This window comes from Halichoerus grypus, chromosome 8, assembly GCF_964656455.1.
Source record: "Halichoerus grypus chromosome 8, mHalGry1.hap1.1, whole genome shotgun sequence".
Lineage (NCBI taxonomy): Eukaryota > Metazoa > Chordata > Mammalia > Carnivora > Phocidae > Halichoerus > Halichoerus grypus.
The window spans coordinates 75,656,670-75,679,822 of NC_135719.1; the positions used below are offsets into that span (position 1 = coordinate 75,656,670).

The 23,153-nt window shown below is 36.1% G+C and overlaps 1 protein-coding gene across 4 annotated transcripts in view; it reads left to right on the forward strand.

The window, feature by feature from the left end:
* DPH6 (diphthamine biosynthesis 6) overlaps positions 1-21,227 on the forward strand; it is a 186,290-nt gene extending 165,063 nt beyond the window's left edge. For 3 of the 4 annotated variants that reach the window (XM_078053406.1, XM_078053408.1, XM_078053409.1), the window contains exons 8-10: positions 12,349-12,436; positions 13,783-14,117; positions 20,624-21,227. In XM_078053406.1, coding sequence (XP_077909532.1) covers positions 12,349-12,436; positions 13,783-13,836 — 142 coding nt within the window. In that variant the 3' untranslated portion in view covers positions 13,837-14,117; positions 20,624-21,227. The remainder of the gene's footprint in view (positions 1-12,348; positions 12,437-13,782; positions 14,118-20,623) is intronic. The other variant, XM_078053407.1, reaches the window with a different exon arrangement.
* Positions 21,228-23,153: the final 1,926 nt, after the last annotated feature.

Sequence of the window (23,153 nt, forward strand, 5' to 3'; positions counted from 1 at the left end):
TGTACTGTTGGATCCTATTGGCTAGTATTTTGGTGAGAATTTTTGCATCCATGTTCATCAAGGATATTGGTCTGTAATTCTCCTTTTTGATGGGGTCTTTGTCTGGTTTTGGGATCAAGGTAATGCTGGCCTCATAAAATGAGTTTGGAAGTTTTCCTTCCATTTCTATTTTTTGGAACAGTTTCAGAAGGATAGGTATTAATTCTTCTTGAAATGTTTGGTAGAATTCTCCTGGGAAGCCATCTGGCCCTGGGCTTTTGTGTTTTGGGAGATTTTTGATGACTGCTTCTATTTCCTTAGTGGTTATAGGTCTGTTCAGGTTTTCTATTTCTTCCTGGTTCAGTTTTGGTAGTTGATACATCTCTAGGAATGCATCCATTACTTCCAGGTTATCTAATTTGCTGGCATAGAGTTGCTCATAATATGTTCTTATAATTGTTTGTATTTCTTTGGTGTTGGTTGTGATTTCTCCTCTTTCATTCATGATTTTGTTGATTTGGGTCATTTCTCTTTTCTTTTTGATAAGTCTGGCCAGGGGCTTATCAATCTTGTTAATTCTTTCAAAGAACCAGCTCCTAGTTTCGTTGATCTGTTCTACTGTTCTTTTGGTTTCTATTTCATTGATTTCTGCTCTGATCTTTATTATTTCTCTTCTCCTGCTGGGTTTAGGCTTTATTTGTAAGGTGAATTTTCTAAAAAATACATTTATCTAGTGAAACATAGCCAAGACATTTTTCATTATCATATATGTATATTCATCCACTCTTACTTCTTTCATGTTCTTCTAACTTCTTTTCCATTAATAATCATCGAAAGAATAATTTATTTGGCAAATATTTATCAAGTACCTATTATTGTCTAAAACATTCTACTGGGCACCATTGATGCTTTCAGAATTTGAGTGGAAGACACATCTGTGTACAGTTAAGATACAAGATGGTAAGGGATAAAAGTTATAAGTTCATATGTGGGAGATATTTCTTCTGGCTACTCTGATCACAAAATAATTCATGAGTGAAGTGTACATTAGGTCTTACTTCTATAAGAAAATACTGTTTTGTTATTTAAAAGGAGTATTTGCATGCGAGGGTGAAATTACAGTATAATGGGGAACTTACAGTATATTTACTTACTAATATGGGACTAACTAGTAAAAAAAAAAAAAAAACAGCACGATAAAAGAAAAATGCCGAAGAATACAACTTTTCCCATTTACTTAACAACTTGAGGTCCTAGAAGTCTTTATGAACAACCTAGAATTATAAAGATGTACTGCTTTATACTACATAACCAGAAGGTCTGTTTATTATAGTGCTTTAGACCTGAAAACTGAAACTTTTTTTTAAATTTTATTATGTTATGTTAGTCACCATATAGTACATCATTAGTTTTTGATGTGTGATCCACAATTCATTGTTTTCGTATAACACCCAGTGCGCCATGCAGTACATGCCCTCCTTAATACCCATCACTGGGCTAACCCATCCATCCCGCCACTCCCCTCCCCTCTAAAACCCTCAGTTTGTTTCTCAGAATCCATAGTCTCTCATGGTTCATCTCTCCCTCCAATTTCCCCCCCTTCAGTTTTCCCTTCCTTCTCCTAATGTCGTCCATTGCTATTCCTTATGTTCCACAAATAAGTGAAACCGTATGATAATTGACTTTCTCTGCTTGACTTATTTCACTTAGCATAATCTCCTCCAGTCCCATCCATGTTGATGTAAAAGTTGGGTATTCATCCTTTCTGATGGCTGAGTAATATTCCATTATATATATGGACCACTTCTTTATCCATTCATCTGTTGAAGGGCATCTGGGCTCATTCCACAGTTTGGCTGTTGCGGACATTGCTGCTATGAACGTTGGGGTGCATATGGCCCTTCTTTTCACTACATTGGTGTCTTTGGGGTAAATACCCAGAAGTGCAATTGCAGGGTCATAGGGTAGCTCTATTTTTAATTTTCTGAGGCACCTCCACACTGTTTTCCAAAGTGGCTATACCAAATTGCATTCCCACCAATGGTGTAAGAGGGGTCCCTTTTCTCCACAACCTCACCAACATTTGTTGTTTCTTGCCTTGTCAATATTTGCCATTCTAACTAGTGTAAGGTGGTGTCTCAGTGTGGTTTTGATTTGAATTTCCCTGATGGCTAATGATGATGAACATTTTCTCTAATGTCTGTTAGCCATTTGTATGTCTTCTTCGGAGAAGTGTCTGTTCACGTTTTCTGCCCATTTTTTGACTTGACTATTTGTTTTTTGGGTGTTGAGTTTGAGAAGTTCTTTATAGATCTTGGATACCAGCCCTTTATCTGTACTGTCATTTGCAAAGATCTTCTCCGATTCTGTGGGTTGCCTCTTTGTTTTGTTGACTATTTCCTTTGCTGTGCAGAAGCTTTTTATCTTGATGAAGTCCCAAAAGTTCATTCTTGCTTTTGTTTCACTAGCTTTTGGAGATGTATCTTGAAAGAAGCTGCTGTGGTCGATGTCAAAGAGGTTACTGCCTATGTTCAGGATTCCTGTCTCATATTGAGGTCTTTCATCCATTTTGAGTTTATCTTTGTGTATGGTGTTAGAGAATGGTCGAGTTTCATTCTTCTGCATGTGGTTGTCCAATTTTCCCAGCACCATTTATTGAAGAGACTGTCTTTTTTCCATTGCATATTTTTTCCTGCTTTGTCGAAGATTATTTGACCATAGAGTTGAGGGTCCGTATCTGGGCTCTCTGTTCTATTCCATTAGTCTATATGTCTCTTTTTGTGCCAGTACCATGCTGTCTTGGTGATCACTGCTTTGTAATATAGCTTGAAATCGGGCAGTGTGATGCCCCCAGCTTTGTTTTTCTTTTTCAACATTTCCTTGGCGATGGGGGGTCTTTTCTGATTCCATACAAATTTTAGGATTGTTTGTTCCAGCACTTTGAAAAATGTCATTGGAATTTTGATCGGGATGGCGTTGAAGGTATAGATTGCTCTGGGTAGCATAGACATTTTAACAATGTTCATTCTTCCAATCCATGAGCATGGAATGTTTTTCCATCTTTTTATGTCTTCTTCAATTTCTTTCACGAGTGTTCCATAGTTCCTAGAGTATAGATCCTTTACCTCTTTGGTTAGGTTTATTCCAAGGTATCTTATGGTTTTTGGTGCTATTGTAAATGGAATCGTTTCTCTAATTTCTCTTTCTACAGTTGCATTGTTAGTGTATAAGAAAGCAACTGATTTCTGTGCATTGATTTTGTATCCTGCCACATTACTGAATTGCTGGATGAGTTCTAGTAATTTGGGGGTGGAGTCTTTTGGGTTTTCCACATAAAGTATCATGTCATCTGCAAAAAGAGAGAGTTTGACTTCTTCTTTGCCAATTTGAATACTTTGTATTTCTTTTTGTTGTCTGATTGCTCTTGCTAGGACTTCTAGTACTATGTTGAACAATAGTGGTGAGAGTGGACATCTTTGACATGTTCCTGATCTTAAGGGAAAGGCTCTCAGCTTTTCCCCATTGAGGATGATATTCGCTGTGGGTTTTTCATAGATGGATTTTATGAACTTGAGGAAGAGTTTCTATCTCTATACTCTGAAGAGTTTTAATAAGGAGAGGATGCTGTATTTTGTCAAATGCTTTTTCTGCATCAATTGAGAGGGCCATATGGATCTTCTCTCTCCTCTTATTAATGTGTTCTGTCACACTGACTGATTTGTGAATGTTGAACTACCCTTGCATCCCGGGGATAAATCCCACTCGGTCTTGGTGGATGATCCTTTTAATGTATTGTTGGATCCTATTAGCTAGGATTTTGTTGAGGATTTTGGAATCCATATTCATCAGGGATATTGGTCTGAAATTCTCCTTTTTGATGGGGTCTTTGCCTGGTTTTGGGATTAAGGTAATGCTGGCCTCATAGAATGAGTCTGGAAGCTTCTCTTCTGTTTCTGTTTTTTGAAACAGCTTCAGGAGAATAGGTATTATTTCTTCTTTGAATGTTTGGTAGAATTCCCCAGGGAATCCATCAGGCCCTGGACTCTTGTTTTTTGGGAGGTTTTTGATCACTGCTTTAATCTCGTTACTGGTTATTGGCCTATTCAGGTTGTCAGATTCCTCCTGTTTCAGTCTTGGGAGTTTATAGGTTTCCAGGAAGGCATCCATTTCATCCAGGTTGCTCAGCTTATTGGCATATGATTGTTGATAATAATTTCTAATAATTGTTTGCATTTCTTTGGTGTTAGTCATGATCTCTCCCCTTTCATTCAACATTTTATTAATTTGCGTCCTTTCTCTTTTCTTTTGGATATGTCTGGCCAGTGGTTTATCGATCTTATTAATTCTTTAAAAGAACCAGCTTCTAGTTTCATTGATCTGATCTACTGTGCTTCTGGTTTCTAATTCATTGATCTCTGCTCTAATCTTAATTATTTCTTTTCTAATGTGTGGCTTAGGCATCATTTGTTGCTTTTTCTCTAGTTCTTTAAGGTGTAGAATTAGTTGGTGAATTCAGGATTTTTCTATTTTTTTGAGTGAGGCTTGGATGGCTATGTATTTCCCCCTTAGGACCGCCTTTGCAGTATCCCATAGGTATTTTACCGATGTGCTTTCATTCTCATTGGTTTCCATGAATTGTTTAAGTTATTCTTTGATTTCCTGGTTGACCCAAACATTTTTGAGCAGAGTAGTCTTTAGCTTCCAAGTGTTTGAATTTCTTCCAAATTTTTTCTTGTGATTGAGTTCCATTTTTAAAGCGTTATGGTCTGAGAATATGCAGGGAATAATCTCAGTCTTTTGGTATCGGTTGAGACCTGATTTGTGACCCAGTATGTGGTCTATTCTGGAGAAAGTTCCACGTGTGCTCGAGAAGAATGAGTATTCTGTTGTTTTAGGGTAGAGTCTTCTGTATATATCTATGAGGTCCATGTGGTCCAGTGTGTCATTCAAAGCTCTTGTTTCTTTGTGGATTTTCTGCTTAAATGATCTGTCTGTTGGTGAGATTGGAGTATTGAGGTCTCCTACAATTAACGTATTGTTATCAATATGACTCTTTATTTTGGTTAACAGTTGGCTTATGTAGGTGGCTGCTCCCATGTTGGGGGCGTAGATATTTACAATTGTTAGATCTTCTTCTTGGATAGACCCTTTAAGAATGATGTAGTGTCCTTCTGTGTCTCTAACTACAGTCTTTAGTTTAAAATCCAATCTGTCTGATATAAGAATTGCTACCCCCAGCTTTCTTTTGAGGTCCGTTGGCATGGAAGATGGATCTCCATCCCTTCACTTTCAGTCTGGATGTATCTTTACATTCCAAATGAGTCTCTTATAGACAGCATATGGATGGGTCCTGTCTTTTTATCCAATCTGCAACCCTGTGCCGTTTTATGGGAGCATTTAGGCCATTCATGTTGAGAGTGATTATTGAAAGATACGAATTAATTGTCATCATGTTGCCTGTGAAGACCTTGTTTTTATAGATTGTCCCTGTAAATTTCTTTTCTATATCACTCGTGAGGTCTTTCTCCTTTTATAGAACCCCCCTTAATATTTCTTGCAGGGCCGGCTTAGTGGTCACATATTCTTTCAGTTTCTGCCGGTCTTGGAAGCTCTGCATTTCTCCATCCATTCTGAGTGACAGCCTTGCTGGATAAAGTATTCTCGATTGTGTGTTCTTCTCGTTTAGTACCCTGAATATGTCTTGCCAGGCCTTTCTGGCTTGCCGGATTGGTCTGACGTTATTCTGATATTCCTCCCTCTGTATGTAAGGAATCTTTTCCCCCTAACTGCCCTTAAGATGGTTTCCTTGGGGGGCGCCTGGGTGGCTCAGTCGGTTAAGCGACTGCCTTCGGCTCAGGTCATGATCTCAGGGTCCTGGGATCGAGCCCCACATCGGGCTCCCTGCTCGGCGGGAAGCCTGCTTCTCCCTTTCCCACTCCCCCTGCTTGTGTTCCCTCTCTCGCTTTCTCTCTCTCTGTCAAATAAATAAATAAAATCTTTAAAAAAAAAAAAAGATGGTTTCCTTGGTTCTAAGATTTGCAAGTTTTACTATTACATGCCAGGGTGTTGGCCTGTTTTCCTTGATCTTGGGAGGGGTCCTCTCTGCCTCTAGGACATGAATGTTTGTTTCATTCCCCAGATTAGAGACGTTCTCAGCTACGGTTTGCTCAAATATATCTTCTAGTCCTCTCTCTCTCTCCACCCCCTCAGGGATTCCAGTAATTCTGACATTGGAACATTTCACGGTGTCACTTATTTCTCTGATTCTGTTTTCGTGGATTCTGAGTTGTTTTTCCCTGGTCTCCTCTTTTCCCTTTTTATCTGTTTATTGGTCTTCTAGGTCACTAATTTGTTCTTCTGCCTCACTTACCCTAGCTGTTAGATTATCTAGATTAGATTAGATCTCATTGATAGCATTTTTAAGTTCTGCCAATTCAGCTTTCATTTCTGCCCTTAGAGACTCTATGTTGCCATTAATTGATTTCTCCATTCTAGCTATTGTCTTCACAATTGCTAGCCTGAATTCCATCTCCAACATCTTGGTTATATCTGAATCCATTTGTAAATCTGTGTCATAGTCATAACCTCTGAGTCTTTCCTATTTTGGGGGTTCCTCCTCCTAGTCATTCTATTAAGGGGTGGTTGAGGGAATGTATAGAGTCCAAATTATTGACCACAACCCAAGCAAGATGCACCTGTTTTCTAGGGACCTTAGGGTTGCTGGCCACTTGTTTTCCCAGCCTGTCTTCTGGGGGTGGGGCCTGCCGCACTGTTACTCAGGCAACCCTGTTTGGGCAGAGTTGCCCTGCCCCCTGTGGCAGGGGATGGGCTCAATGAAAACCGGTTTTGGGGGGCTTTTGTTCTCTGGCGGCTTTCCCTAGTGGCTTTCCGCATCTCTTCGGAGAGTCAGAGCAGAAGAGACCGTTTCCAACCCTCTGCCTCAGAGCGGAGAGATCGCAGTCTGTTCTTCAGTGAGCTCTCCAGGCCACACTACCTCCGTTTCTGTCTGTGCTGCTATAAACTGCAGTGTCCCCAGTCCTCACCTCCAGGTCGGGGAACGGGGGCACGTCTCTGCCCTTTGTGCTTCTCAAACCACCAGCCTCCCCCAGTTCACAAGCACATCCCCGTGGCTCCGGTTTCCTTCCAGGGGGCTGCCCTAAAGTCCTTTCCCCGCCGCTACCAGTCTGCGGGTCTGTGCCCGGTCACCAGCACAGGAGGCTATCACTCACCAGCGGTGTAGGATCCCCACGGCTCGGCTCCCTCCCCCTTCCGTTTATCCTCCAATATCTGCCTGCAGAATCACGGCTCCCCGCTTCCTACCTCAAAACCAACTGCCTGCAATATTCTGTTTGTGGAGATCCAGATCTATCTTCTTATATCTCAGGCTGATTTTGTGGGTGTTCAGAGTGGTCTGGTAGATATCCAGCTCAACTCCGGGGTCTGGTTGGAATAGGGTCCCCTATTCCTCCGCCATCTTTTCCTCCCAAAAAACTGAAATTTTTGTGGATATCATTTGTAGGCAAGGCAACCTGAGCCTGGCCGAGACAATGGCATGAGAGAATTTAGTCATGCTATTATAGAGAGGGATGTCGGGGGAGGTATGTTAGTGCTGAAATGAGCTGTTCGGTTCAATTGAATAGTCATTTATTGAGGTGAATTATGTGGGTGGAACTCTGCAAGCTACTATTCTGCTCTGTAGAAGTTGTTCCTGTAACAGGAGAGACAGGCAAATCAATTACATAAGTGCTAACATACAGGTGTGTATCTTGAGAACACAGTGGAAGCACTGTCTTTTCATTCCTACTCATTTATCAGTTCATCACTCATCTAATTCTGATGCTTAAGCATATTCTGTGCTTTTTTCTTCATAGGCTATGCCTCACCTTATCTTCATAACTTTCTTACTTGATGCCTTTTCTCTAGCTTGCCTTCCCATTTTTCTCCTTACTAAATCCTTCCTTTTTTTCCTTTTCTTTTTAATTGAAATATAGTTGACACACAGCGTTACATTACATTACTTTCAGCTATACAACATAGCAATTTGACAAGTCTGTAGGTTATGCTCTGCCCACAAGTGTGGCTACCATCTGTGACCATACAGCGCTACTACTATAGTTCCACTGGCTATATTTCCTATGCTATAAAAATCCTTCCATTTTTAAAGGCTTTTGCTGCCATCCCCTCTACTGCTTGTTCTCATTCTTGAACTCTTAAAACACATAGTTGTCACTAATAAGTGTTTGTTAAATATTGTTGAATTAATTTGTCATTTATTATTTACTTGTTTTTACTTATCCCATTGTCACTTACTTGTATGTGTTCCTTTTTAGGTTATAATTGGAGGTTATAGGTTGGGACATATCCTAGTTTAGTGGAAAAAGCATGTCACCTATTATATATAAAATCTTAACTCCTCTTTAAAATAGAAAATGTTCATATCATACCTACCTAATAAGCACTAAATGTGATACTGTGAGTGAATGTACATTGCACATTCAGTTAAAAGGTAAGTTTAGTTCTTGTAACTATTTATTAACAATTGACCATTAATAATACTGGATCTTATAACTTTGAATTCATTCTTCGGACAAATTAAAATTTCTCCTGCTCTATGGTCTGCCACAATTGGCATAAAACTAATTGATGATTAGGAATCCCGTTTCACATGTCTGATTCAATTTTTTTTTGATGAAAAAGAGAAGATCACCTCTAAGGGGAGAAAAAATAAATGTTTACTTGCAAAATGACTTGATTATCATTAGGGCTTTTTTTTTTTTCAAAAACACAGGTTGAATCCTTTTTGTATAATGAAGTAATTTAGAGAAATTGGGGTGGTTCTGGAAGCTTATTGTAAGATACATTTTGCCCCAATTAACATTTTTAAAATCTTGTAGGAAAGACTGATGTAGCAGTCTTTGTCTGGAAGTAATTTAAAAATTTTCTAACTAGAGCATTTTACAATTCACTTTTCATGTCAATTAGTATGTGATTACTCACTTCTGGATAGAGTTTTTAGATCAGGAAGTGAAGGGTTTTTTTCTGAAAGGCCTTGAGGAAAAGAATTACAGTTTAGCCTTTATGAAAGGAGAATAATTGTGGGACAATTGTAGGTCTTCAAAGAGCCTACTTTCTTACTACTTCTTACTTTAAAATACATATGTATGTTTTTCAGACATAAGAACTGAACTCTTAATGTTGTATTAATGAAAGTGATTTTCTTCTATTAATGAACATATTTTCAAAATGTCAGTATTTGATACATCCCCATCTTTCCATTTGAGTTATTAATATTGCTATATTACTAAGGTAAAGTTGCTACACATGGGATGGATGGATGGAAGGAAGGAAGGAAGGAAAGAAGGACTAAATTCTATGGTTATAACACTTTGTACTCATTTTTCCCACCTACTCCTGTTTTCTACCCATTCAAGGAATAATTCAGCACAGGGCATCACAATGTGGTATTTAGCAGTGGGGATGAATCAAGTACTTATCTACCTTCTGACATCTATCCTGTATCACCTGGGATTTATTTAAATTTATGAACTATTTTCCTTATATTTAAATTTTTAGACCTATTAAATGTTACCTTTATTATGCTAGAGATGGCATATGGTACATTGGTGTGTGTGCATGTATATATGTACGTATATACATGCAGTGTACACATATGGGAAAGTATGTATTCATGAGAAGATAGGTAATTAAAAAATCAGTGTGGGTTTATGAGAGTTCAACAGTTAAGTGTGTAATGTGAAAATACTTAACAAAATTTCAGCTACAGTCATTTATTCAACAAATGTTTGATGAGTACCAGATAATGTTCTCTGTACTGAGCCAGGAGGGGTGGGGTAGGGCAGTCAGACAAAGGTGATCAAAACTTGGTCCCTCTCTAAGAAGAAAGACGAGCATACAAACACCTAATTATAATGTAATGGATGTGCAATGAAAAGGCTGTGAACACATTATGAAAGCACAGAAATGTCAATGTCTGTGACAATGTCAAGGAAGGCTTCACAGAAATGATACTGGAGATGTCTGTGAGGATAAGTGTGAGTCCACAGGGAATATCTGTATACAGTTGTCTTCTTAGAGGAGAGGTAGGAACAAAGACCATGGCTGTCTTAAGAGATAATATCAGGATTTTTGTTTTGAAGTGAGGGGATAGGGCCTGACCTCACACCTTGGGAGCCTGGCCTGACTTAGCTGTCCTTTTGAAATTGTGTCTAAGGCTAAGCCTAATGCAGCAGTGAAAGGGAACATGGGCTAACCGCCTTGGCTACAGAAAAGCCTTGGTTGAATAAGAGGTAGTGCCCAGACTACTTGCATTAACAGGGAGAGGGGAGGAGAGTAGCCAACTGGAAAGCATTTTTGCTGTGGCACAATTGGTCTTAATTTTCTGGGTCACTCTGAGGATTTCCAACAGATCCTACTCTAGGTTTCAGAGAAATCCATGAAGCAGACAGAAACCAAAAATCCTTGAAAGTTGAGTTTCATTTGAGTTTCTGAAAGGGAAAAGAAAAGCAATAGGGCATTATTCTGTTTGAAACTAAAAACTGTTCATTTGAGATCTGGTCTCTTCCAGTTGTCTGGCTTTGTATAAGTGAATGAAATGATGTTAGTTAATTAGAGATTATGGGTTTAATAGAATCCATAAAAATCATATTCTTCTTTATTTAGTGCTTAGAATATTCTATATTTTTTTTCTGGATAACCATCTTTATTCTGAATGTAGTAATTACATTAGTTAAATGAGCTATTTGCTGTCAACCTTCTGTTTCTAATGCAGATAACTGGCATGAGAAGGGAGGGCCCGAAACCCTTTCTACTGACATAGCATTGGTTCCATGTTAATAATAGTTTTGGTGCACTCCATTGTCAAGGATATCAAAACCAAGATGCCTAGATTAGGCATAATTAAGACTCAGGGTCAGTTTCTAAGGCTGAGATCAGGAGCAGGGAGATGGAAATTTAATGTAAGAGTTAGGTTGTACATAGGAATTGGAATTGGAATCTGATCGATGAGCCAAGATACAACCAGAGCAAGCAATTTTGGAGTAAGTAGAAAAAACAAGACTAGGGCTAACAAGCCAGAGGGGCAGATGGGAGAAAGCAAGCCGGCCTCTTTACTTTCTCTTTCTCTTCCTCCTCGTTATAGCAGAGACATCTTTTGGTTGATGTAGCCTGTGAAGGCAAGTTATATCTTTCTGTCAGGATCCTGACTCTTTAATAATTCTGTTTCTTTTATAACATAAGTTGCTTTCCTTGTAATGTCACAGGAGCCCTTTTTAATGTTATTTTTTCCTAAGCATTAACAAGAGGCATATTTGATATTAAAGGTTCATGAATGGTAGTTGACTTTTTTAATCATCAAACATTTTTTTCTCTATCCCTGATCTTTCAAAAGGAAAAGTAAACAGATTTTGCCCATGAAAATTTAATATTTTGGAGCCAAGTATTTTGAGGTTCCTTTTATTGCCACTAAATAACTTTACATTACAAAAGTTGACTCAAAAATATCTTACATTAGTGGCAAAGTCAAATAAAGTAACAATTTGTTTTGCTATCCTACAAAGGTTGAAATGCTAGCAATGTATTAATATAAACAATGGAACTAGTTCCCAAGGCATTAAAGAGACATAGGGAAATTCTATTTTTAAAATTTCAGTTGAAATGCAAAACGCTATTGCTTTCTTAATAAACAACAATAAAAAATAATTAGTTATTAGAACTTCACACATAATCTTAGTTATTCATATGTGCTTTACAGGGTATCTTTGATAAAAGTTGAGTTAATTTACATGTATCCATATGGTGCCAGCAAGCAGTTCATACCATTTCACCTGAATGTGGTAATTACTATGTCAGACAATCAATTTTAATAGCAATGATATTGCAGTGTGAAGAGTTCACCTAGAGCTTAAAACCGTCACCAGTACTGCTTTTGTGAAGGATAATTGAGATTTTGTGTGAAACACTGAATGAATTACCTCTTGAAAATGGAAGGAATAATAAAGATAAAGCGCTATTGTTTAATGGTTAGCCCCTACCAAGCAAATTTGTGAAAATGAAATTGAATAGGAATTTTAAGTCTCAAAACTGTTCAGAGAGCTTTGAGTGAACCTGAAAGTTGAACTGTATCGTTACAAAGACAAAAACTTCTTTACTTTTTCTTGTAAATTTAGCATCCTTGATCCATTTCCCAATTAAATATTAGATTATTAAAAATAGGTGTTAATCACTACATACTGTTTACCAGTGGAAATAAATACAAAAGGAGGATTTTTGGTTTCTTCTAGTCATGGGCAGAGAACAATTTGCCACAATTTATGTAGTAAATAAATGCATTATAAAATTTTTGTGTTTTAGGGATTCATCAGAAGTGGTCACACATTCAGCTGATGCATTTGCACCTGTTGCTTATCTACGCTTTTTGGAATTGCACTTGGAGGACAAGGCAAGTAAACCTAAGATTCACTTTCACAGTGATTTCAAGAGAAAATTGGGATGTATGCATTGGCTCTGTATCTTTAATTCTGTAACAACAGATAAAAGGGTAAAAAAAAAAAAAAAAAAAGGTCATTTTATCATTAAAGATTTTCTTCCCAGATCCTCAGTCAGTAACTAAGAATTTTGCAGATATTTATGGTTTTGAGAACTCTATATGATGCCTACGAAATTACGTTTCTGAGGAGTTTGCAATTCAGTTAAAAAGGGAATCATATATACATTAAGCAATGAGAAGACAGGACAGTATATAACCAAATATTAAATCACCGAGTAGAAAAAGAATTAGTTTATTGTACATAAGCATGAGGGGAAAGGTTTAGGAATGAATTGGAGCTTCATTATACAAAGTTTAAGAGTGGAGGAAAAGAAGAAATAAGAGCTTTTCCAAAAATATGAAAGAGAACAGGAGTACAAGTGAAAGATGAAAAGTGAAACAAAAGTGTGATAAAGAGTTTTATTTTAAAATACATTGATTGTCAAGATACAGCAGAATGTCAATTTAAGGATGTCTTGTGGAATAGGTAAAGATCTGGATTAGACCCTTTGATTAAAGGGTCTGCTCCTTACTGGGTGTTGTATGTAAGTGATGAATCACTGAATTCTACTCCTGAAACGAATATTGCACTGTATGTTAACTAACTAGAATTAAATAAAATTTTTTTAAAAGTCTGCTACTTTAAATATAAAGGATTAGAAGAAGTTTTCTGCATCTTTAGTGTTCTATCACCAAGTCTTGAGGCACACCCAAGTTTTATATATATATATATGAATGATAGGGAATCTGAAGAATCAAGAGGTTTAATGAAGATTGGCAAAGGAAGGAAAAGAATGGTAACTCCAGAAATCAGGACAAAAGAGTTTCCAATCTAGAAAAATTAGAATGGACAGGATTGAAAGTAGATCACTGAATTAAGCTAGAAGATGATTATTGGTGACCTTTTCCCAAAAAGCTGGTAATCCTCAAGAAAATAAAGCTGTACTATTCAAACATCCTTCATATCCAGTGAAAGGAACCTCTTACTTTCTAGGTCTCTGCTACTATTGCTGCCATGTGCACACACACAAAGTAAAAACCACTGGATTTTTGTTTAGACATATCAGCCATTGTATGTTCAGCTTTACCTAAATAGCTCATTGTTCACCTTGTTGTTTTAGTATTTCATTTGTTTTCACAGGCCATTTTGCCCTCTTAAAGAAAAGAATGTTATTTCTTTAAGGTGGAATATTCACTGACACTGAATAAATATGGTGCATTTTCCTTCTTCTTCTACTTCTTCTTTTTTTTTTTTTTAGGTGTCCCCAGTGCCTGACAACTACAGAACATCTAATTATATACATAATTCTTGAAGAACATTTTTGGACATTGTTTACTAAGCTACCATTTCTATATGAAAAAAACTACATAGCATTTTCTCAGCTATTATATCCAGCTCTTTCTCTGCATTTTTTTTGTTCTATAAAGAAATTTTTTTTGTTATATAAAGAAATATATATCTTCATCAGAAGAAGTTAATAGAAACATTGATTAATTGGGGAAATGTGAAAGCCTCATTCGTTATTATTGGTGACTTCCTCAGGGTTCACTTTCTCTGACTTTAGTTACCATGTCCTATCCATGACTGTACATGGTAAGTGCCCTTTTTTCCCCTTTTACTTCCTCTCCAACTGTCATTTCTGTAACATTTATTTGCTTTCATCCCATTGTTTTATTTTACTCCTTCTCTCTTTCCTGCTCTCCTGTCTGCCAATTATATAATGATGCAGAGCATTTGAAAATGAGAATGAAAAGGCAGTCACTTTACTTAGCCAATCAAGTTTATTCTATTGGATGTTACTGACATGACTTGTGATTTTTGTTTCGATATAGTATTCATTTTATCAACAGTATTTGGCAATCAGGAAGAATATCATTAAATCTTACTGATTATTTTATAACAATGAAAAATACAATTTTTATATCCAGTGGAAAAAGGTCTTTTCAACAAATAGTATTAGACAGCAACATGCAAACGAATGAAACTGGACCACTTTTTTACACCATACACAAAAATAAATTCAAAATAGACTAAAGACCTAAATGTGGGACCTGAAACCACAGAAATCCTAGATGAGAACATAGGCAGTAACCTCTTTGACATCGGCCATAGCAGCTTCTTTCTAGATAAAAGCTCCTAAGGCAAGGGAAACAAGAGCAAAAATAAACTACTGGGACTTCATCAAAATAAAAAGCTTCTACACAGCAAAAGGAGCAATCAACAAAACTAAAAGGCAACCTAAGGAATGGGAGAAGATATTTGCAAATGACATACCTGATAAAGGGTTAGTATCTGAAATATATAAAGAACTTATAAAATTCAACACCCAAAAAACAGTCCAGTTAAAAAATGGGCAGAAGACATGGACAGACGTTTCTCCAAAGAAGACATACAGATGGCCAACAGACACATGAATAAATGCTCAACATCACTCATCATCAGGGAAATGCAAATCAAAACTACAATGAGATATCACCTCATACCTGTCAGAATGACTCAAATCACACAAGAAGCAGCAGATATTGGCAAGGATGTGGAGAAAGGGGAACTGTCTTGCAATGTTGGTGGGAATGCAAACTGGTGCAGCCACTCTAGAAAACAGGTGAAGCTTCCCCAGAAAGTTAAAAATAGAACTACCCTACAATCCAGCAATCTCACTACTGGGTATTTACCCAAAGAATACAGAAATACTAATTCAATGGGATACATGCACCTCCATGTTTATAGCAGCATTATCTACAATAGCCAACTTATAAAAAAATTTTTTGGTATTATCTGTGCTGACCTTAGACAACTTTATTTTGAATAGACTTAATTTTTTACAGCAATTTTGGATTCACAGAAAAACTGAGCAGAAGGAATAGAGAGTTCCCATATGCCCCCAGCCCTCACACATGCACAGCCTTCCCCACTGTCAACATCTGGCGCCAGAGTGGTACATTTATTACAGTCAATGAACCCACATTGACACATCTTTATCACTCAAAGTACATAGTTTACATTATGGCTTACTCTTAATATTGCACATTCTGTGGGTTTGAGCAAATGTATAGTGACATATATCCACCATTATGGCATCATAGAAAATAGTTTCACTGCCCTAGAAGTCCTCAGTGCTCTGCCTATTCATCCTTTCTTTCCCTCTTACCCCTGGTAACCACTGATCTTGTTACAGTCTCTATAGTTTTACCTTTTCCAGAATGTCATATAATTGCAGTCATACAATGTGTAGCCTTTTCACACTGGCTTTTTTCACCTAGAAATATGCATTTAACTTCTTCCATGTCTTTTCATGAGTTTTAAGTGTTGAGTAATATTCCATTGTCTGGAAGTACCACAGTTTATTTCTCATTCACCTACCAAAGAACATCTTGGTTGCTTCTAAGTTTTGGCAATTATAAGTAAAGCTGCTATAAATATCCATGTGCAGGATTTGTCCTCAACTCCCTTGGGTAAATACCAAGGAGTGTGATTGCCAGATCATATGGTTAAGACTATGTTTAGTTTTGTAAGAAACCACCAAACTGTCCTCCAGTGTGGCTGTCCAATTTTATATTCCCACCAGCAATGAATGAGAATTCCTGTTGCTCTACATTTTCATCAGCATTCAGTATTGTCAATACTTTGGACTTGTGCCATTCTAATAGGTGTGCAGTGTTATCTTGTTTTAAATTTGAATTTTCCTGAATGCATTTGATGTGGAACATCTTTTCATATGCTTATTTGCCCATTCCTATATCTTCTTTTGTGAAGTGTCTGTTCAGGTCTTTGCTCATTTTTTAATTGAGTTGTTTGTTTTCTTATTATTGAGTTTTAAGAGCTTGTTGTATATTTTGGATAGTTCTTTATCAGCTATGTCTTTTGCAAATATTTTCTACCAGTCTGTGGCTGTCTTCTCATTCTCTTGGCACTGTCTTTTATAGAGCAGAAGTTTTAATTTTAATGAATTATTATTTCTTTCATGTATCATGCCCTTGATATTGTATCTAAAAAGTCATCATCAAACCAAAGGTCATCTAGATTTTCTTTTATGTTATCTTCTAGGAGTTTTATAGTTTTAAACATTTTACATTTGGGTCTGTGTTCCATTTTGAGTTAATTTTTATAAAGAAGTATAAGGACTGTGTCTGGATTCATTTTTTTGTATGTGGAAGTATAGCTGTTCTGGCACCATTTGTTGAAAAGACTATCTTTTCCCCGTTATTTGCATTGTTCCTTTGCCAAAGATCAGCTAACTATATTTGTGTGGATCTGTTTCTGGACTCTCTATTCTGTTCTATTGCTCTATTTGTCTATTCTTTTATCAATACCACAATGTCTTAATTACTATAGCGTTATAGTTTGTCTTGAAGTCAGTAATGTCAGCCTTCTGACTGTTCTTTTCCTTCAATATTTTGTTGACTGTTCTGTCTTCAGACTGTTCTAAATCTTTCCATATAAATATTAGAATCAGTTTGTAACTTGCTGACATTTTGATTGGGATTGCATTGAAGCTGTAGACCAAATTAGAAAAAACAGACATCTTGACAATATTGTCTTTCTACCCATGATCATGGAATATCTCTCAATTTATTTATTTAGTTCTGTGATTTCTTTCGTTAGTTTTGCTGAGACATTTTACTTGTTTTCATTATTATAACTTATGTTAAATGTTGCCTCCTTTAGGCCTTTTTTGTTTTTTGCAAATGACAAGCTTTGATATGACATTCTTAGTGTGGAACCAGAGGGAAACAGAGTTTCTTTCCCAGAAATCCCATTGCATCTCAATGGCTTGGGCAAAGGTTGGGCTAAGTCACCATCTTTACTCCAGACCTCACTCAGGTAATAGAGAAGGGTATGCTCTAGAGGGAGAACAAAGTACGGTTTCCAAAAGAAAGATAAATAAATGCTAGAGGACAAAAATACAGATCCTTTTCACATGTTTTATCAAAATCACATTGCTATTTCAAATTCATAGTAAATTAATTAATGTTCCACCCCAAATAATAGTGAGATGTAGAATGTAGTACTGTGAATATCACTCTGAAAATCTGTATCTGTTCCCTAAATTCCTTTAATTTCAATTCATTCTATAACACATTTGCAATCTAGCCTGACTTCAGTTACTTTGATGAACTGCTGTTGGTCTTTTCTCAATCTTCATAATCTTTAATTAATCCTTTTCCTTGATAATATTGGTCACCATCTCCTTGAAAAATTCCCCTGTAATGGTTATATGTCTCTGTACCATTCTGACTTCAACTCGCTCAAGATTTCTTCTATGTCCTTCAGTAGTTTCTCTGCTTCTTACCTTCAACAAATGTATATAACCCCAAGTTCTTTTTAAGGTTCCATTTTTTTCATTTTCCACATTTCTGTCTCTGGGATTTTGTCTTCTCCCACAATCTACACTTCAGCTCTATGCAGATGATTCTAAAGTCACTCTCTTTCTGGTTTTTCTGCTGATATCTACGCTTTCTCCTTATCTCTAGATCCTTATTTCTGACTGGCTGCGGGGCATCACTGCCAATATGTATCAAGTTCATTGTGTACAAGCCTTGAACTCATTTTCCCCTCCAAGTTTACTTTCTGCCTGTTTTTGTTCTTTAACACAACTGTTTTCCCCCTAGTAACTCAGGAAGAGAATATTGGCATCATCTATTACAGCTGTCTCTCCTTTACCATGACAGTCAGTTGGTTATCTAATTCTTTACATGTTAATTCTCTAATATATGTTTTACACCATTCCATCTCCATGCCCATCTCTCTAGTTAAAGTCATATCTTGCCCAAACTCTTGGACAACATACAGCCTCTTTAAGTGAACTCCTGCTTTCATTATCCCCATATTCTGTTCCACTGCCATATTGATTTTTGTGTCTCTGCACAAAAATCCATAATATAGCTACATTGTTTTCTAAATAAACAAGATGTTTAGCCATTAATTGAAGATTGTATAACATGGTACCATAACATCCTTTCTCAGACTTGCTCTCAGGAACCCCCTACATGTATCCTTTGCTCCAGTAGTACAGAACCATTGGATAGATACTCCCTTACTGTGCCTTCTTCTTCTCTCCTCACTTGCCTTTGTTTATTCTATCTTATCTGTCTTCCTTTCTTCATTTCCTTTAACTGTTTACAACCTGCCCATGATGCAAGCTTGAACTCAAATACTCATACATTTAGCCACATCAGATGAACTGTCCTAACACTTTGTTTATTCCTTTCTTGTGACAAATAATCAGCTTTATAATGTTTAAGGACTTATTTCCAGTAGGTTGTAAATTTCTTGAAGACTGTTCCTTTTTTCATTTTTGTACTCTCTGTAACAGCTCTTAGTTCTGGAATAAGATTTTTGAATTTATAATTGATTGTTATTTTCTTACTTCATTTTTTCTTCTTACAGAATTTTATAGACATATCCTTCCTTTTCATGTTGCATATCATTTAACGAAAGTCACTTTCTTGTTCATTTTTCTTTCATCTTGGTGTTAGAGAAAAATACTCTTAAAGCAAACTAGAATGTAAAATACAACCTTTAGACAGGTTGTTAGTGTAAAATTTAAGTTATCACTAAGATTTTCACTTTACATATGATGACCCATAAACTTACTTATCTAATAATTAATATTTAAATTTTATCTTTAAATCAAAATTGTAAAGTAATTTATGTGAGTATAAAACTTATGTCAACTAAACAGAGGATTCCAAACAAAATAACTGAATAATGGAAAGCTCCAGGTTAAAAATGGGGAAATATATTAAAATTTCTTTGGGGCCTTGACTTTATTGCTTATGGCAAACTTGATGCTAAAATGTACCATACATCACTGCAGTGACAGGCTTGAGAAAATGAAAAATACAAAGCTTTACATAAATCAGCCAAAAGATCATATTAAAATGCATAACCTTTAACAGAAGAATCAAGACTTTTACTTTTCACAATTCACAAGCCTTTTCTTTCTTATATAGTTGTTTTAGATTTTCCAAACAGCTTTATGGGAAATAGTATTTCAAATTAATTGTTGACAAAGCCACTGCATTTTTAAAGAAACAGATTCACAGAAATTTAGCCCCAATTTTATTAATGGCCTACTATTGCTTAGTACTTAATTTTGATTTTTGTTGAAATAATCTCATGAGACAATTATATATTTTACATGATTGTAAAAGCCCCCATTTCTAGAAGTTGTAGCTTTTAAAGATATCATAGTCTCACAGCCCATTCTTGGCTCTTTTCATTTTATTTTGCTTTATTTCAGAAATACCATCAAATATCTTGAAAAACTTTATAGCGTTAAACTATCTCTGTGCTTTTATTTTTTGCTTCAATCTAACAAATATCTATGAGCACTTACGCTGTTTAAAAAACTGTTAGCCCCCCATGGAATTCACTATAAATGACAACAAACTACAGAGTAATTTTATTTCTAAGTTCAAATCAAAGTTATTACAGGTAGTCATTATTCCCAGCATCATGATTACAGTGACAGATACCTAGTCTGTCTAGAGTGAGGTGTAGGATATGATCCTATTTTTCTGAAAAATATTGATGGAGTCAAGGAGCTTATATATTCATTTATATTTGAATGAGGATGGTAAGGGTGGGCACATAATAACCAGAGTGATAATATTGGCTATCTTGGGGGCAAGGGGCCTGAAGAAGAAAAACAGAAAAGCTTAATACTTACATATCTGTAATTTGTGACTTCTTATACTGAGCGTATACATGTAAATTTAAAAATATTTGATTAAGAAAATTAACTACAGGAGGTGGAGATGGTGTAGTGAGTTCCAGTGCTAAACAAATGTTTAAACGTTATTCTACAACACTTTTGTAGTCTACGTAGAAAGATATATACTAGGGCCCTTTAAAACTTTCCATAGATTTATATATATATATATATATTTATATTTATATTTATATTTATATATAAATATATAAATATGTATATATATAAAAAAGATCCAGAAGCATTCAGATGGCAGACCTCTTGAGTTTGTTATGCATGGGAATTTGCTCTCACCACTCATAGCAACATGTATAAACTCAAAGATCCTGTGCAGAGAGATACACTGCCATTGTCTTTATGCCACTTCAAAAATATTTCCTTACAGAAGGGACAAAGGAAGAAGGAAGATGAATGATGACTTTTACTCACCAACATTCACGTTCAGTACAGCTTTTCTACCCCACCCTCTCCCCCACCTTTGTCTTCAAGCTAAAGAGCAGAAAAATGATTTGGTAAGAGGGAGCAAAGCATTTCACAAGCTTTAAATCCTAATTCTACAAACCTCAATGATATAACTTGAGATTCAGAGAGATTTTGGCCTTGGGTACTAAGTCACTGCTGCTGCAAATGGTCATTGGAGCAGAGTAATAAATCAAGCATCCGATTCACTCAAATTTAGAGAGCTACTTGACTCATTTCTGTCCCTAATATATGGATTTCAGTAGTAGTAACAAAATACCACTGTGTCGAGAGGATCAAACTGGACAGTGGAAAAGTGTTTTTTAATCCAAAATCTGTGGTGGACCTATCAGTTTAGAGGAGGATAATAAAAATAACCAATCAATTGATTTTCTTCTCTGCTTTCAAATTGTTGTTGACTATATATTTTGTCCTACTATTTATTTAGCTGTTAAGCACTTGTATGCAGCTTGTTATTGTTATTATCATTGTTGTTTTAAAAATAAAGTTTCTGATGTTTTTATAAAGTTTCACTTTGGTGATTTCTTATAAAAGAAAAGTGGAATGCTGCTCATTTATTTAACACATATTTATTGCGTGCTTACATCTATATGCCTAGCACTAGGGATGCAGTAGTGAACTAAACATCCAAAAATCATTTCCTTCATGAAGCTTTTATCTTATGGAATGAGACAAATTAATGTATAAAATAAAGGGGACAGTGAGAAAGTTGCCTCACTGTCCATAGAAATGGGGATTTGATTTTATGGAATAAGCATAGTATGAGAATCCTGGGTTTCCATGGTAACAGATTTAAACCCAGATTGAGAGTAATAAGACCAGACTTTTTGGTCATATAGGAGATAGTGGTAGTGAGCTTGTGAGAAGCCTATAGATACAGCCAAAGAGTGATTCAGTAAATTGGAAAAAAAGTTCAAGAGAAAATACTAGAATGAAACATGGAGAGAAAGATAGAAAGTATACATTAGAGATTAAGAGAAGTAGAAATAATGAAGTGGTCTAGAATACATGTAATTAGTGTCAGAAAGAAAGGAGAGGGATAATGGGAAAGGTGCAATATTTCAAAAGATAATGGCTGAGAACTTTCCAAAGTTGATGAAACATACCAAGGTACAGATTCAAGAGGTTTTATGAACCCTAAGCTAAATAAAAAATCCATATTTAGGCATATGATGATGAAACTGCTAGAAACAAAAGGCAAAGTAAAGAAACTGAAAACAGTTAAAATGTGTTAAAAACAGGCTACTTTCAAAGAAGCAACTATTAGAATAAAACCTAACTTTTAAACAGGAAAAAAAAAGGAAACCCAAACAATGGAATCATATATTTGGTAATAAAAATGAAAATAACTGTCATCCTAGAATTCTGTGCCCAGCAAAAATATCCCTCAGACATAAAAGTGAGGATACTTTTAGGATGACAATAATTCATTCATCAAAAGTCATTGATGGTATGTTTATGGTTTGTCCATTTCACTATAATTTGTTTCCTCAAGAAATAAGCAAATTTGGAAAACAGTGTGGAGGTGCCTCAGAAAAAATAGAGCTACCCTATGGCCCAGCAATTTCACTTCTGGGTATTTACCCCAAAGACACAGATGTAATGAAAAAAAGGGCCATATACACCCCAATGTTCATAGCAGCAATGTCCGCAACAGCCAAACTGTGGAAAGAGCTAAGCTGCCCTTCAACAGATGAATGGATAAAGAAGATGTGGTCCATATATATAATGGAATATTACTCAGCCATCAGAAAGGATGAATACCCAACTTTTACATCAACATGGATGGGACTGGAGGAGATTATGCTAAGTGAAATAATCAAGCAGAGAAAGTCAATTATCATATGGTTTCACTTATTTGTGGAACATAAGGAATAGCATAGAGGACATTAGGAGAAGGAAGGGAAAACTGAAGGGGGGGAAATCAGAGGGAGAGATGAACCATGAGAGACTATGGATTCTGAGAAACAAACTGAGGGTTTTAGAGGGGAGGGGAGTGGCGGGATGGATGGGTTAGCCCAGTGATGGGTATTAAGGAGGGCATGTACTGCATGGCGCACTGGGTGTTATATGAAAACAATGAATTGTGGATCACTACATCAAAAACTAATGATGTACTGTATGGTGACTAACATAACATAATAAAATAAAATTTAAAAAAAACCTTAAATTTAAAAAATTAAAAAAAGAAATAAGCAAATATTTAATTCTAGCTAATAACATTCATGTTAAAGTCTTGAATTTTTTTTTTTTGTGGGTCTGCTAGTAATAATTTTCTTAGTTTTTATTTGAAACTTTCTTAATTTCATATTTGCTTTATCCCAACATTTTATTAAGGAAAATTTTAAACATACAGAAAAGTTGAAAGGAGGGAGAAATAAAGATCTTCCCAGGCAGGCAAAAGCTGAGGGAGTCCATTACCAATAGACATGCCT